This window comes from Stegostoma tigrinum, chromosome 4, assembly GCF_030684315.1.
Source record: "Stegostoma tigrinum isolate sSteTig4 chromosome 4, sSteTig4.hap1, whole genome shotgun sequence".
Classification (NCBI taxonomy): domain Eukaryota; kingdom Metazoa; phylum Chordata; class Chondrichthyes; order Orectolobiformes; family Stegostomatidae; genus Stegostoma; species Stegostoma tigrinum.
The window spans coordinates 40596152-40613804 of record NC_081357.1 but is presented as its reverse complement, the minus strand read 5'-3'; the positions used below and the strand labels follow the sequence as shown (position 1 = coordinate 40613804).

Here is a 17653-nt window from a genome sequence, read left to right as displayed (position 1 = left end):
CCAAAATTCTTTTGACTGTACCTTGGCTGAGACCAAGTTTTGCTCATCCATCCACCCTGTAATGCATATGCCTCCAATGTACAATCTTCACTTTATGACCTTGCACCTTCCTATCTCTGTCATCTCTTGCAAACCTAAACTACAACCCTGCCAAGTCCAAGACTGTGGGACATGCTGTTAATCAGCAGATAAAAGAAACATGTGGCATGAGCAACACAGTCATCGAGGATGCCTTAAATTTGCATATGGACTGAGTAAAGTAGTTAAACATGAAAGCTGCGGAGGATGAGTTTCTGCAATGTGTTAGGGATGCTTTTCTAGTCAAAAAAATAACTAGAGGACGTGCTATTTTAGATCCAATATTACATAATATAAAAGGAATAATTATCAATCTTCTTGGAAAACAACCTACAGATGAATGATTACGGGATGACAGAATTTTACATTCGGTCTAAAAATTGGTCCTGTGTCCTCTTTCGTTTGTCATTCATACAAATGAATTGGATGAGAATATGAAAGGAATAGTTAGTAAGTTTGTGGACAATATCAAAATTGGTGGCATAGTAGACTGTGAAGACAGTTTTCTCACATTAAAAAAGGATCAAATGGGTAAATCAGCTGGAAAATGGCAGATGGAGTTCAATCTGGATAAATGCAAGTTGTTGCATTTTGGTACAACAAACAAGCGTAGGAATTATACAATTATTTCTAGGGCCTTGGATAGTATTGTAGAACAGAGGGACTTAGGGGCTCAGGTACATAATTCTCTGAAGTTTGTGTTATATATAGACAGGATGGTTAAGAAGGTGTTTAGCATGCTTGCCTTCATCATTCATCTTTTTGAGTATTGGAGTTGGAAATTCATGTTGAGGTTGTATAGGACATTGGTGAGGCCTCTATTGGTGTACTGTGGCCTGTTCTGGTGACCCAGTTTTCGGAAGGATATTATTAAGCTAAAGATAGTTCAGAAGAGATTAGTCCGGATGATGCAAGGTATGGAAGGTTTGAGTTGTACAGGAAGGCTGGATAGGCTGGGACATTTTTCACAGAAGCATAGGAGGTTGAGAGGCAACCTTATGGAAGTTTATAAAATAATAGGAGGCAAACGTAGAGTTATTGGTAGCTGTCTTTTTTGTAGGTTGTGGAGCTTCAAGACTGGAGGCATAATTTTAAGGCGAACAGAGAGATTTTATGAAGACATGAGCAGCAATTTTTTTCTACAAAGAGTCATTCACATGTGGAATGAACTTCCTTAGGAAGTGGTGGATGAGCATACAATTACAACATTTAAAAGGCATTTGGGTAGATACATGAATGGGAAAGATTTGGAGAGATATGGGCCAGGAGCAGGCAGGTGAGACTAGTTTAGTTTGGGATTGTTTTTGGCATGGACTGGTTGGACTGAAGGGTCTGTTCCTCCACTGGATGGCCCTGTAACTCTCAGGTAGTTCATTCTGAAGCAAGGGTATTAAATTCAATTAAGTGAAATTATGAAGGCATAAGGCACAAATTGACTGAGGTGGATTGGGAAATACATCGAAAGCCCTGACTGTACACAGGAAATGCATTGTCTGTAAAGAGCTATTGTATAACTTACAGCAACTATACATTTCTTTAAGGTGCAAAATCTCACAAAAGGTCAGTCAGCTATGGCAAAGGAACCTCAAGATAGTATAAAATTAAAAGAAAAGGCCTTTAAAGTTCCCATAAACAGCAGTAATCCTGAGGACTTGCGGGGTGGGGTGGTTTATAGAATACAACAAAGTTTGTCCAAAAAAAAACAAAAGGGAAAACAAAAAATGAATGCAATGAAGCAAAAACATAAAAATGGCCCGTAAAAGTATTTACTGATGTGTAAAAAGAAAATATTTGGCTAAAATTTCTGGATGGTTTTGACAGGATTAGTGAATGGGCAAGAACATGGCAGATGGAATATAATGTGGAAAAATGTGAGGCTATCAACTTTGGTATGAAAAACAGATGTACGCAGTATTTCTTAAATGATGAGGATGGAAAGTGTACATGTTCAAAGGGACCCAGGTATCCTTATCAATAAGCCACTGAAAACTAACTTACAGGTACCACACTCTATTAGGAAGGTGATGGACAGTTAGCCTTTATTGCAAGAGGATTCGAGTATGGAATAGCGAAGTGTTGCTTTAATTGTATGGGAGCTTGGTTAGATCATACATGGAGTATTACGTGCAGCTTTGGCCTTATTATCTCAAGAATGATATTATTGCTGTAGAAGTAGTGCAGCTAAACCTCACCAGAGTTGTTCTTGCAATGATGCGATTGCCCTGCAATGATGAGATTGAGTATACTGGGCCTGTATTCTCTAAATTTTTGAAGAATGAGAAGTGATCTTACTGAAACTTCTAAAATACATAAAGGGATAGAGAGGATAGGTGCAAGGTGTTTTAACTGGTTAGTGCATCTAGATCCGGGGACACAATTTAAAAATAAGGAGGATGGCAAATAGATGCTGCTTGGCCTGCTGTGTTCATCCAGCCTCACATTTTATTATCTTAGGATGGCAAATAGGTATGAGATGAAAACAATGTTTTTTTGTTACTTGGAGTATTGTAAACTTTTGGAACTCTCCTACTGAGAGCAGTGGAAGTTGTGTCTGCATTTGTTTAAGGTAGATGTTAATAGATTTCTGATTACCAATGGCAGACAGGTTTATGGGGAAGGGAGGTTAAAAAATATTGATTGTTTGATCAGCCATGATCATATTGAACGGCACGGCAGGCTCAACATGCTAAATGGCCAATTTGTGTTCCTATGCTCCCATGTACAATTGAATTCTTACATTCCACACATTGCCCTCAGGTGGCAGTGGTGGGAAGAGACCATTGTCTGTCTCCTTCTGGAATGTGCCTTTTCTAAGATGCTTTTTATAAAAGAGTATCAGTGATAATGGGAACTGCAGATGCTGGAGAATTCAAGATAACAAAGTGTGAAGCTGGATGAACACAGCAGGCCAAGCAGCATCAGATGAAGGGTCGAGGCCCGAAACGCCAGCTTTTGTGCTCCTGAGATGCTGCTTGGCCTGCTGTGTTCATCCAGCTTCACACTTTGTTATCTTTTATAAAAGTGTGTTTTTGTTTTGTCATGGTTTATCTCATATATCTCCATGTAATAAGATTTTGCTGTCACCAGGGACACACTGAGGTAAAAAACTGCAACTGGAGAATCCTCAGTTCAGCGAAAGGTGCACTTTACTCTGCCCATAACCTGTTTGTTTGCGAGTGCAATAGGTTACCCATCATGGAATGCTGTTGACTGACACATTATTATACCCAGGACTAAATGCTGATGGACGCAATAAACATTCGAGAAACACCATTGTTTGAGATCTTTCTGTCATGTGCATACACTGAGGGCTTCAGAACTGAGAATGCTCACAAATCTATATGTTTGATATGAACTGAACATTGTTCATATTGACTGTAATGGTAAATGTACTAAGTGACTTACAGCTTTGGAAGAAACTGGGTTACTTATACTTTTCATATCGTCAATGTTAAATGGTTAAGCAAAGTACTTTCATAACATTCATGAATTAAGTATGTTTTTGGAGAAAGAATTGGCCTGTACTTTCAAGAACTTGCCCGCCATCCAGGTGAAAATTAATCAGGGGTTTTGCTCCCTGGAGATCATGCCAAGCACTCAGAGCAGACCCAACAGGTTGTTGAGTCAGACAATAATCTACTGGTGGAAATTTTGATCCAATTTTACATTTGAATAAATGAAAGTGCTGTTTCTTCCAAAAGTAAAATATCCTGTATTATTCCACAACTTGTAGTGTGTAAAAGCTTAATTATAGGATAGGATATGAAAATCTTCTGTTGATCTGTGAAACAAATTCAGTTTTAATTTAAAAATCTAACAAATCATAGTATTGCCTGACAGCTGCACCAGTAATGTGCCTTTTTTCTCTCCTGCAGGTCCTTCAATACCTGTGGGTGTCGATGTACAGGTAGAAAGTCTGGACAGCATATCAGAAGTGGATATGGTAACTCATTAAATTTGCACAATGTGTCTGCACTCTTTGGCTATGTATTAACATGTGGTGTTGAATTTATTTAATTTGAGAGCATAAATAAACTGATGGATCAGTGTGGTGACCTAATTCTCAAATTGCTGGCTTGAAGAACAGAAAACACCATCTGTGCTTAGCAGAAACATAATCTGATTATTTTGTCTTTGCTACATTTTCTCACAGGACTTTACAATGACACTGTACCTGAGGCATTACTGGAAAGATGAGCGCCTTGCATTTCCAAGCACTAACAACTTGAGCATGACCTTTGATGGGAGGCTGGTCAAAAAGATTTGGGTTCCTGATATGTTCTTTGTACATTCAAAGCGGTCCTTTATACATGATACAACCACAGACAATATCATGTTGCGTGTCTATCCTGATGGAAAGGTATTGTACAGTTTAAGGTAAGCAGACAAAAAGAAGCACCGTGCATACTATAGCAACCTGCATTAAGGGAAGAAATTGTTATTCATATTACCTATGTTTAGTTTTGACAAAGGACATTTTCTTTCCTTTAATAAAAATCAGATCCTGTTTCAATTACAATAGGAGTCCAAATATCAAACAGTACATTATTTTGTACAGACAGTAGCAAGAAAGAATAGGTTGATTACTAGCTCACATGCTCCCTACACTTGTTCCTCTTTCGTCAATGAAAATATCTCCACTGAAATTCAGCTGTGGTACCACATGTCCATTGGACAACATTAAATTCTTTAATTCTGCATATATTGTGCACAATTGCAGAAACCATTTTTTAAAACACAGGACACAAATTATGCACAATTATTGGAACTTTGTGTTTAACTTTGCAACAGATGCACAGAATTGTTACAGTGCAGAAGTAGGCCATTTGGTCCATCATGTTTGCCACAGCTCTCCAAATTAAAATCATGACTTCAGTCATACACCTGAATTTTCGCCATAACTTTGTACATTGTTTCAGTTTAAATAATCATCCAATGCCCTCCCGAATGCTTCAATTGAACCTGCCGACACTACCTATTTATTCAATGCATTCCAGAAAAACTGGGCTCTCTGCAAGATCTCTCTCTCCCTCTCTCTCTTTCCATCACTGTGACTTCAACAGAGGTTCAGTGCAAACCCTGTTTAAGTGCAAATACACTGGGGGATTTTTACACAAATTCACCAGATGGAAACTTTTGGTGTCAAATGGGTAGCCAGTTTTAAACCCAGTTCAATATTTCCTTTCACTGATTGCAAAAACTACTGTTATTCAGAGGGAGGAGATCAAAAATCAATGCTGATAGATATCTCACCTACCTGTCTGGTGTAAATTTATTGACTGATATTCCAGACAAACCCTATTTAACCTTGAAGGATACGGAGATAACAAAATTGAAGGAAGAGATGAGATAACAAAGTGTGGAGCTGGATGAACACAGCAGGCCAAGCAGTATCTTAGGAGCACAAAAGCTGACATTTCGGGCCTAGACCCTTCATCAGAGAGGGGGATGGGGAGAGGGTTCTGAAATAAATTGGGAGAGAGGGGGAAGAGGATCGAAGATGGATAGAGGAAAAGATAGGTGGAGAGGAGACAGACAAGTTAAAGGGGCGGGGATGGAGAGAGGGAGAGGTGAATCGAAGACCCTTTTCTGATGAAGGGTCTCGGCCAGAAACGTCAGCTTTTGTGCTCCTAAGATGCTGCTTGGCCTGCTGTGTTCATCCAGCTCCACACTTTGTTGTCTCGGATTCTCCCACTGCAGTTCCCACTATCTCTGAACGAAGAGATGACTTGTTTTCTGTGATGCATGCTATCTGCCACGTCACAACTCCCTGGGTTAGAGATTGGAAATCAAACCCCACTCTTCCTGGATTGAACATTTTGAGTAAATCCCTGAATTGTCCAATTTTATCTAACTGCTAAGTTCAAGTTACAAGAATATGCACAGCTGATCTCTTCGTTGCTAACAAGAAAATCAGTATTTATTGAAAACGGTTTTAACGAATGAAAAGAAGGAAACATGAATTGCTAAACTTATAACTCTATAAATTGAACTCTAACACTTTTTAAAAATATTTCCACACACATACAAAGAGACAAGACACAAATATTACAGGTATGCAGGGAACAAAGTCGGTACAGCACAACTCTGGGTGCGGTCCAGATTGCTGGCATTGATGAGTTGTTTTATTTCAATTGCTTTCCAATTTCTTTCCACATTTTGAGGATATGAGGTTGTGAGCACACTGATTTTTCAATCTTTCGTTGAAGATTCAGCCTTTCAGTGTCTAGTAGTTTTTGGTGTTTTCCTTTCAAGGAGGGAATTTGCAGAGGGACGGAGAGGAGCTAGCAGCTTAGAACTTACTTTCACTTCTCCACTCACAGAAGGCAGAGAGAGATTTAAATGTTTTCTTTTTCACAGCTTGTTATTGTTGTATTATCCAGACACAAAACTGTAGCCACTCACCCAGGAACCAATCAAGAAATTGTTACAATGTTGTTCATCCCTGAACACTCACAACGGGTCTTTGTTGAAAAAAAACACTATTTTCATAGGGCAAAACTGTGCCTAGGCACACTCCCATGGAGCTAAGGTATCTAGTAACCTCCTTCATGACTTGAATAGAAGAACAACGTATATAGAATGTATAATGAGTTCCAGTAATTCGATTTTTAAATTTGCAACATTTTCTTCAACAGTCCTTTGGCTTAAAGCAACATCATTTCCCATTTAGATGTCCACTGTTCAAAAACTAAAAGTGATTTTTACATACATCACTATTAGGAGAGATGAAAGATCATTTTAAACATGTATTTTATCACAAGTATATGGCACATGGACATCAAAACTGGAGACCACACCCATTCATCCTCATTAATGCTGTATACAAATCTTAAATAATCATTATCATATTTCTCTTAAATTCTGACTTCGTCATCATGTTCTCCCATTCTGGACAATATGTGATAGCAGACACTATGTTCACCAGCAAATGTGAACAAGTTCCAGTAATTTGACTTATTTTAAACTGCAACATTTTCCATAGCCTCTTGGTTAAGAGCAATATCTTTTGCATTTGTAAGTACACAATACAAAAATCCTTGCATCAGACACCACAGTCTGCAGCTAGCTCCCCGCTGATTAAAGAGGGATGGTTTTATCTTTCAGTAGGAATCCGATGGTAGTATTATTAGGCTGGAATCTGAATCATACGTCTGGCAAGTTGTAATGCCAGGTCTATAACTTTCCAGTTACACAGTTGCAGCTTTCTGGGAGAGGTGCAGCTAACCGGTAGAAATAAATTTTGTCACTTGCTGGAAACTACCCACAGACATTCCAAGAGCTCTAGCAGGGGTGTCATGCAAATAGGGGACACGTTATTTACAGCATCCTCTGGATGGGAAGTCTCATCTATTATCAAAACCAGCAGCATTAAAGTCACAGATTAGTGGGTACAGAGCTGGAAGTTGAGATTCTTTATGTTAACTGTTCCCTGCTGAACATCGCTGTGTTTGCATTTTAGTTGAAAGCAATAGTCACACTACCTATTATGTTCCTTTGTAGGGTTACAGTAACATCAATGTGTTACATGGATTTCAGTCGTTTTCCTCTCGACACCCAGAGCTGCTCGCTGGAAATTGAGAGCTGTAAGTCAGGCATTGTGTCATGTCCAAACTTTAGAATTTCATTAAGCCTGCTTGTGACTACCATCTAATCACCTCAGCAGAAAATGTCATAGCAAATTCATAGTGTCAGCTAATCTCTTTTACGTAAGAAATAGTTTTATATGTTTTCTACCACTTTATTACTGAACTAACAGCAACATTTGATTTAGGTAGGTGAAAGTGATAAATATTGATTTTTCATATGGAAATACCAATTGTCTATGATACAGTGGCTCACTGGTTAGCACTGTTGCCTCACAGCGCCAGGGACCCGGGTTCGATTACACCCTCAGGCGACTGTCTGTCTGGAGTTTACATATTCTCCCCGGTGTCTATGTGGATTTCCTGTGGGTGCTCCGGTTTCCTCTCACAGTCCAAAAATGTGCGGGTTGGGTGGATTGGCCATGCTAAATTGCCTGTAGTGTTCAGGGATGTGTAGATTAGGTGGGTTATGAGAGATGGGTCTGGGTGGGATGCTCTGAGGGTCAGTGTGGGCTTGTTGGGACAAAGGGCCTGTTTCCACACTGTAGGGATTCTATGATCGATGAACGTTGGCAGAAGGTCCCCGAAAACCTGAAGGACAATTAGGGATGGCCAATAAATGCTGGCTTTGTCAGCATCAGTCACATGCCTTAAGAAATAATATAAAAAGAAATTACAATGAGTGAGGGTCCTGCCAGACTCAACTAATGACTCCATGAGGTAAATGGAGTCCTGATGGACTTTGGACTGGGATGTTAGTAAGTCACCTGCAGTGGCCATCCCTTTAACGGTTGTGGGGCCAGAAATGCCACTGAAAGTAGGCAAAGCAACTTTCCACGGTGGAGTGAAGAGGACCATGAATGGCCCAGTAAAGCCACATTAGGAATATCCGGACCTCCGCTACCTCAGGTGGCCTCCTTTCTAGCACAGAGTTTGTATTCAAATCTTAAAATAACCCTTATCATATTTGTCTTCAATTCTTAACTTTGTCATAATTTTTCCCTGTTCTGAACAATGCATCTGCTATGCATTATCTTCACCAGCAAATGTGAATGAATTCCAGTAATTTGTCTTATTTTAAACTGCAACATTTTCCCTTTGCCTTTGGTTAAAAGCAGTATCTTTTGCATTTTTAAGTACGCAACACAAAAATCCTTGCATCAGATGGCACAGTTCTGCAGCCTCCTGCAACTTTACTTCATCACTAGCTGCTTTCATTTGGTGCCACCAGATTATGAATAAGTGGATTTAACTTTATGTTTTAAAATGGTCACTGTTGTTCAGGTCTTATTTCCTGATATAAAAGCAAAATACTGTGGATATTGGAAATCTGAAATGAAAACAGACACTGCTGGAAAAACTCAGCAAATCTGGCAGCATCTTTGGAAAGAGAAACAGTGTTAACCTTACAAGACAAATCACTTTCTTCTTTGGGATTCAAAATGTTAACTCTGTTTCTCTCTCCACAGATGCTGCAAGACCTGGACTTTCTGTTTCTATTTTCTAATATTTACTTGTCAATGAATTTACTGGGATAGTAATGTGGAAACTTTAGGGGTTGATACTACAAATGGAACCTATTAACTTTTGCATGTTCAGAACAATCGTTGTCACAATCTTTTAGAGTTGTATAGTTAGCATGGCAGTACTGTGCCCATGATAGCTCTTTTACAGAAATCTAATCAGTCCAATTCTCCCCACTATATCTTATTAGACTATATCTTATTGTCCTGAAGTTCCCATCCAATTTTGAAAAACATTACAATATCCACTTTCACAATCCTCCTAGGTAATGAGGTTGATTTCATTGGCAGTTGCTGTGTAAAAACATTCTTCTTCCCATTCCTCTGGCATCACTTGCCCAAAACCATAGATCCATGTCTGATCCTTTAATCAAGTAATAAAACTATTCTTTATTGTTTACCTTATCTAAACAGGTCAAAATCTGTACACTTCGTTCAAACTTCCTCTCAATCTCCTTCGTTCCAAGCAGATCTAGCCCAGCTTCTTCAAAGAAACTTGTAGCCAAGATCCCTGGAACCATTCTGGTCAATCTCTTCTACGTGCTCTCAAGAATCCTAAATTCCTTCCTAAAGTGTAGAGGCCAGAACCCTAGATGTGGCCTCAGTAAAGCTATTGCAGGTCTACCTACAGAACATGGACTGCAGTGGTTTAAGAAGACAGCTCATGATCATTTCTCAAGGGTAACTACAGGTTAGGCAAAAAGTATTGGCCCAGCCAGTAATACCCACATCCCCTGAATGATTTTTTTAAAAACAGCATCAGCCTAATCTTTCTGATTTTGTCCTGGATTCCTCTATTTATGAAGTGCAAAATCTCATATATTTTACTAACTGCTTTCATTTCATAAAATACATCTCATTAAAGATTTTGTTCATGCTGCATCTATTAAATTGTGAATTACTGTCTGTATTGCAAGGGTGGATTCTCATGTGCTTTTATTAGCTTTTTTAAAATAAATCCATTCATAGGATATGAAGATCATTTGCAAGGCCAGTGTTTATTGACTATTCCTTAATATTTTATGTGAAGTCCTTGAACTGCTATAGTCCACCTAATATGGGTACAGCTCCTATGCTAGGTGGGAGGGTGGTCCAGAACTTAGACCCAGAAACGGTGAATGAATGGTGATTTTGTTCCAAGTCAGGATGTTATTTGGCTTAAATGGGAACTTCTATGTGGTGATGATCCCATGAATCTGCTGCCTTTGTCCTTCTATGTCGTAGAGCTTGTAAGTTGCTGCAGTGCATCTTGTAGATGGTAAACATTGCTTCCACTGTGTCCCCATGGTGGGGGAAGTGATTGTTTAAGGTGGTGCTTGAGAGCATCTCAAATAGGCTGTTTTGACCTGGGTGGTGACAAGATTTTTACGTGTTGTTGATGCTGCATTCCTATAGGCAAGTGGACAGTATTCTATCACATTTCAGACCACTGCCTTGTAGATAGTATGCAGACGTCATGAATTCAGTAAGTGAGTTGCTCACTGCAGATTTCCCGGCTCCTGACTTTCTATATTAGCCATGGTATTTATGTGGCTAGTCCAGATAATTTTCTGATCAATAGTGTTTTTAGTCTTTCATATATACATGCATATATCTCATCATATAAATGATGTATAATTATTGCAAAGTTGCATGAATTATTTAATTAAACCCCATCTTCTCTATCCAAATTACTAAGCCATATTGTCTTTGATTTATGTTCTCTTCAGATGCTTACACTGATGATGACCTCATGCTGTACTGGAAGAGTGGTAATGACTCATTAACAACAGATGAAAAAATTTCTCTATCTCAGTTCATGATACAAGAATTTCACACAACAACAAAGCTGGCCTTTTACAGTAGTACAGGTCATACATTTCCTTTTGCATTGTTTTTATTTTCAATTCATATTTTAGTTTGCTTATTGTGTTATTTAAATCAAAATGGTTACCATCTTGGATACTTACTGAAGCTGCACTTTTGGTGTAGTTTTGCCCATGGAATGGGTGACAGGATCTGTTCTGTACCCTTTTGGAAGCCAATTGTCCTCCTTGAGATGGAGAATGCCAAAATTGTAATTACCAACAAACTTTCTGCAAACTTCTATCATTTCAACATGCTACTTTACTCAGGTTAAACTGAACATGTTATTTTTAAAACCTGCTCTTCATAGCATTGTTGCATTAGTGTAACATAATAATGATTATTTATCTCCTATGTCAACCCACAGGTTGGTACAATCGCCTGTACATCAATTTTACACTGCATCGCCACATTTTCTTCTTTTTGCTGCAGACCTATTTTCCAGCAACTCTGATGGTCATGTTGTCCTGGGTATCATTCTGGATTGATCGCCGAGCTGTCCCTGCTCGTGTTCCATTGGGTGAGATAAAGAAAACCAAAACTACACCAGTAAGATGCGATAAATGTGCTAAAATTAGAACCAGGTTGAATAAGGTCTCGCGCGAGAGTAAATGGAAATCTAAAGGGGAAATTGGGTCAAACCATTAGTGCCTGTTTTATACTGGGGCCAGGATGATCCTTCAGTAAGTTCTGTGTGTTACTTGCAAACGATGTTTCTGGGTGATCCTTTTGTACCATCACAGCTCCCAGGTGCCTTTATCTTTGGGTAGAAAGCGTGCTGGTCTGTAGATTGTTTCCACTTTGAAATCTGCTTGTACCTCTCTTCAGCTAACTTGTAGCCTGTTCTGTCTTCCCTAATTCTTACACATGACTTCTGCTGTCATCTCAGCTTTTCAAATAACATCCTTAAGCTATTTCCTTAAACTGTTTACATTGCCACCGTCTCCCTACAAACTTCAAACTTCCAATGTCCAATCTTCAAATATTAAGCCTTTGAGATGTCTTTACAACTGTCCCTGATGATGTTCCTGTCACCATCAGTTGAGTATGATGGTCATCAATCAGTTCACTGACTGAATTACTATCCTGTAAAACAATTGATGCAGTCTTCCCATCATTAGAGCTTGCGGTATTCAAACTCATTGTTTCATGCAGCCTGTAATAAGTGTAGAGCTTTTCTGTTTCCACCGAAATGGTCCAAACAGAGTTTGAACAAAATAGGATTGTGGTTGTTCGGCTTGTTTAGGAACTGTGCCTTCTGACTTTCACCATCTGATCCAATGTCCAAAATAATTTTAGAAATGTAGAAAACCGGAGCAAAAGTAGGCTATTTGGGCCTTTGAGCATCCTCCCTTGTTCAATCTTATCATGGCTGATCATCCAACTCAGTTCATTCTTTCAACTCTTTGATTCCTTTAACCTGTAGAATTGTTTTTAACTCCCTCCTTGAAAACATTCAGAATTTTGACCTCATCTCAGTCCTAGATGTCCTCACCCTTCCATGCCATGGTTAACAGGGAGAAGAAACACCAGGTGAAATCAAGTTTTAAAAAAATGACCCTAGGTACAATCATAGTGTTGAGGGTGACTGGCAAAGTTATGTAGGTCTAACTCTTAATGCAATGGCTGTATGATGTGGCAAAGACTGCCTTTTCAGCTCATTATAATTTGTTTCTGAAACCACAAAAGATAACGGCCAAACTGACTTGTAGCCGCTGGCAGACTAGGTAATATTGTAGTTTGTTTCTAGGTATTCCAGGTGAAAATGATAGTCTTCCAATTATCTTCTGCTTGGTACAAAACCAAGAAAGTAATTGTCTTCATTAATTCACCAGCAAGTATTCTAAGCCTGCATGTAAGGTTAATACAAAAACATCAGCTATGGTTTTAGTGCTTGTTGATTTCTCTCGAGCTGCTTCATTCACCTGTTTGCACACAGATTTTTGGAGATTTGTCACCTGTATTTTGTATGCTAGAATGTCTGTACACATTCCAGATTGGATTTTCATTTTTAGTCCTAGTGGGCATGGAACAACTCTCCCAACAAATACTCTTGGTATGGGCAAACTCTGCATGAAAACCACTGAACATGAAAATATATCCATTCATGTTATTTGCATCTCCAGAATGCATGGACGCTATTAAAAAAGAATTACAAATTATGTCAGCATATCTGAAATATTTCTGGATACCAATTTGTGTATCATCTTTACTTATTTATAATGTCATGTCTGGTTTTAAATGGACTCCCACAATATTTTTACCAAGGTAACAGGAAATAGATTGTATCAGAATCATTAAAGCATTTTCACAAGGAAAGGAACACTGTACAATAAGGCGTTTTCTATCAGAATATACAGCAAGATTCCTGGCCAAATCTTCTCCATTATTTGGGAGATTTCACTGCAATAAATGAACACATCAAATATTTTAAAAATGGACTACAGGGAGCACAAGCCTAATTTTCTGATATTTATAGTGCACAGGTTGAAAAAAGCAACTTCTAGCATTGTAGAATTGTAATAATTGTTCATCCTGTTTGAATATAATTACATTGCTGTAGGGTGGTGTTTGCTGAAGTTTTTTTCGCTTGAGATTACTGCTATAGCAATCCTGCAGCAATTAATTTCTTCATTACAAACTTTCCTCCGATTATTACCAAAATTCTCTCTAATCACTTCATGATGATTACTTATGGTCATTGTCCTCTTACCGTTCCTTGTTTGCTCCTTCAAAGATTCTCTATTTCTCAAAACTAAGACACACCAGTTCATATTCTTACTTGGTTCCCTTCATTTCCCAGGATCTGAGGACTGTGCATCTGCCTCAGTTTTCAATTCCTTCGGTGATCTAAAAGCTTTGCAGCCCAAGCTTTCTATCAATTGTACTTAAGTTAATTTATATCCAACTTTTGGTTTTGTTTTATATAATCAAAGTTATCCTGGTCCTTGAGATAGTAGGAACTGCCAATGCTGGAGAATCTGAGATAACACGGTGTGAAGCTGGATGAACACAGTGGGCCAAGCAGCATCAGAGAAGCAGAAAGGGTCCCAGCCCAAAACGTCAAACTTTCCTGCTCCTCTGATGCTGCTTGGCCTGCTGTGTTCATCTAGCTTCACACTGTGTGATCTTGGTCCTTCTTTAGGTTTATCACTTTAAAACAAAGCTAGTAGATAACTGAATGTATTTACATTAACGCAACAAACTATCATTCATTTCTTGCAAGCTTAAGTCTAAATTCTTGATTCCAACTTATGTCATTTATGTAAGACAAATTTTCACCCTATAATTCCAGGTATAACGACAGTTCTAACAATGTCCACTATTATCACGGGTGTGAATGCTTCCATGCCAAGAGTGTCATATATTAAAGCTGTGGACATTTACCTGTGGGTTAGTTTTGTGTTTGTCTTTCTCTCGGTGCTGGAGTACGCAGCTGTCAATTACCTGACTACAGTTCAAGAGAGGAAAGAAAGAAAACTTCGGGAAAAGGTTAGAAAGTTAAGATTAAGTACTTTGCATACTACTTTTGCTTTGTAATGTGGAATCAACATATTGCTTACCTTCTGTCCATCCCTTGTATCTTAATCCTTTGCACGAATAATTCTTTAAGGGCATCCTTTAACCAAGGATAAAAGAAAGTGTTACATTTTTAGAGGGTCTGATGTAAGACCCTGAAATATTGACTCTGTTTCTCTCCAAAGACGCTGCCTGACAACTGGGGAGTATTCCATCACAGTCCTGACTTAAGAGTCATAGAGGATGAACTGCATGGAAACAGGCCCTTCAGTCCAGCTCCACCATGCCAACCAGATATCCTAGATAAATCTAGTCCTATTTGCCAGCATTTGGCCCATATCCCTCTAAACGCTTTCAATTAATGTACCCATCCAGATGACTTTTAAATGCTGTAGTTGTAACAGCCTGCACCACTTCTGGCAGCTCATTCCAAACACACACCATCCCTTGCATGAAAAAGTTTCCCCTCAGGTCCCTTTTAAATCTCTCCCCTCTCACCATAAGCCTATGCCCTCTAGTTTTGGACTCCCCCACCCCAGGGAAAAGACCTTGTCTGTTTACTCTTTCCATGCCCCTCAAAGTTTTATAAGCTTCCTCGCTCCAGGGGTAATAGCTCCAGCTTATTCAGCCTCTCGCTATAGCTCAAACCCTCCTACCTTGGCAACATTCTTGCAAATCTTTTCTGAACCCTTTCAAGTTTCACAACATCTTTCCTATAGCAGAGAGACCCCTCATAGTACTGAACAGTGGCCTAACCAATGTCCTGTACAGCTGCAACATGACCTCCCAACTTCTATACTCAATGCACTGACCAATAAAAGCAAACATACCAGCACTAGTTCTCCCTCTATTCTGTGTGATCTAACTTTGCTAACCAGTCTCCCATGCCGAGCCTTGTTGAGCACTTTACTGAAGTTCATATAGATCATGTCCACTGCTCTGCCCTCATCAATTCTTAGTTACTTCTTCAAAATACTCAATCAAGTTCAGGAGACACTATTTCCCATGCACAAAGCCATGCTGACTATACTAATCAGTCCTTGCATTTCCAATACATGTAAATCCTGTTCCTCAGGATTCCCTCCAACTTGTCCACCACCAATGTCAGGCTCATTGGTCTAGAGTTGTGTCTTGTAGACTGGTGAACAGGCTTTGGGGAGGCAGGAGGTGCGTAACCCGTTACAGAATTCCCAGCTGCTGAACTACACTTGGTTCAGATATCCAGCATTTGCATTATTTTTGCTTTTGCGCTTTTTAAGAACATTACCTCCTCTCTTGGAAAGGTCTCAAAATACTTCACATAAATTATTGTCATTTTTGTTACAGAGGCATTCATGGCATTTGTTTGTACGCTGCGTAATTTGTATTGAGATAAATAAGTAATTAATGGTGGAGTTGGCTGCAAGAGGAATATTGTTCAGTAGATCAGAAGAACTCACCAGTGTTATCGGATATTAGGTCTTGGGTTTCATAATGCAGTTAAGAACAAAACAATATTCCCTCACTACCCATACAAAAGCATCTACTTAGATTACATGACCTTCTGGAATGGTTGGGGGGAGGGGGAAAACAGTAGGATTTGAATCAACAGTCATTTCACCCTCAGCCACAAGTGCTATAAATTGAGCAAAGTGGAAAGTAGTCCAACAAGCTATCCTTGATGGGATATTTTGAATTAAAAGTTAAACAAAACATCAAAATCATTTTCTAAATTTTTGTATTTAATTCACAATCCTCACTTCAAAATTCATTTTCTGCAACTATTTTTATTACTAAAAATATGCAGTGTTTTTCAAATTCCCAAATTTAAATTGCATAATGAATTGCTTCAGAAGTGGATATTGTGTTTTTATACCAGAAATTCAAACACAGCTAACACAAATTTTGTGCCAATGTCTTCTTTGCTGCATTTAATCTTTGCCATGTACATACATCACATCAAATGTCTCAAACATCATTCACCAATCTAATTTTTTTTATTATAGAGAAGCCATTTGCTTCTGTTCCCTAAGTTGGCTACAGTTTCCATTAAGTTCAGGAACCTAGATATAGACTGTTCTTTTTGTGGTCTGTATTATGTGCTCTTTATTTTACGGTCTTTTTCTAAATTTTTGACAATACTTTATCTGATGGATGACTAATGCTTTCTATAGAATCATATACACAGGAAGCTATTTGATCCATCATGGTATACCAGCCCTTTGAAAAAGCTTCTATTTAGTCCTGCTTCCTTGTTCAATTTCCAGTGTCCTGCAAAAGTATCTCTTCAAGAAATTGTTCTTTTGTTTTGATCGATAATATAAGCTTATCGTCTTTCAGCTACCTTGCACATATGCAGTGCCTCAGCCAAGACCATTAATGGTAGAACACACATACAGTGATGGAGAAGTCAGCAACCTGGCTGAATTTGCTGGACCTGATTATATGCCACAAAATGGAGAAAAACAAGACCGAGGGCTAGTCAATCCGCCAATTGCTGATGAGCCAACTGAAAACAAGGAAAAAATTTTAAGAGGATACATTTGGATTGACACCCACATTATCGATAAATACTCCAGATTGATATTTCCAGTTGCTTATGCACTTTTTAATGTGATATATTGGTCTATTTACACATAGAAATTTCTGCATATGAAAAGTTTTAAAGTCTTTACCCCCTCAGAAATAACTCATTGGGAAGGGAAAATGTATGTGCTTTCTAACTTCAAACTGGAATCAAGCCAAAAGCACAACCAATCCGCATTCCAGTCTTAAATGCGGCAAGCAGAACAGGTTGATGTGAGGTACATCTAAGCAGCTTTAAAGTTTCGTATTCAAAGCCAGCTGCTCAATTATGCGACACATTGATTGTGGATGATTTGGTCTAAATCATTTTAGATGTGTTTCAGATGAGTTGTTTGGCTCTGATATTTTCATAGATACTTTACTTCTTCCAATATGAGAACATTTTGAAAGTTTCTAAGTGTTTTCTAATATAGATGAAAAAATGTCCATTTGTTCTGAATTCCTATTTTTATTAAAAGCATTATTTTTAAATGAATGATTGATTTTGGAGGTCTCAGTGAAATACATATTGCACTCCATGATATAGTTACTGTTGAC

At 38.6% G+C, this 17653-nt stretch overlaps 1 protein-coding gene across 2 annotated transcripts in view; it reads left to right on the top strand.

The window, feature by feature from the left end:
* The window catches only part of LOC125452602 (gamma-aminobutyric acid receptor subunit rho-1-like), a 37847-nt gene extending 20482 nt beyond the window's left edge, over positions 1-17365 (top strand). The window contains exons 4-10 of one of the 2 annotated variants that reach the window (XM_048531231.2): positions 3954-4021; positions 4232-4455; positions 7582-7664; positions 10897-11037; positions 11400-11552; positions 14328-14524; positions 16871-17365. In XM_048531231.2, coding sequence (XP_048387188.1) covers positions 3954-4021; positions 4232-4455; positions 7582-7664; positions 10897-11037; positions 11400-11552; positions 14328-14524; positions 16871-17170 — 1166 coding nt within the window. In that variant the 3' untranslated portion in view covers positions 17171-17365. The remainder of the gene's footprint in view (positions 1-3953; positions 4022-4231; positions 4456-7581; positions 7665-10896; positions 11038-11399; positions 11553-14327; positions 14525-16870) is intronic. The other variant, XM_048531232.2, reaches the window with a different exon arrangement.
* Positions 17366-17653: the final 288 nt, after the last annotated feature.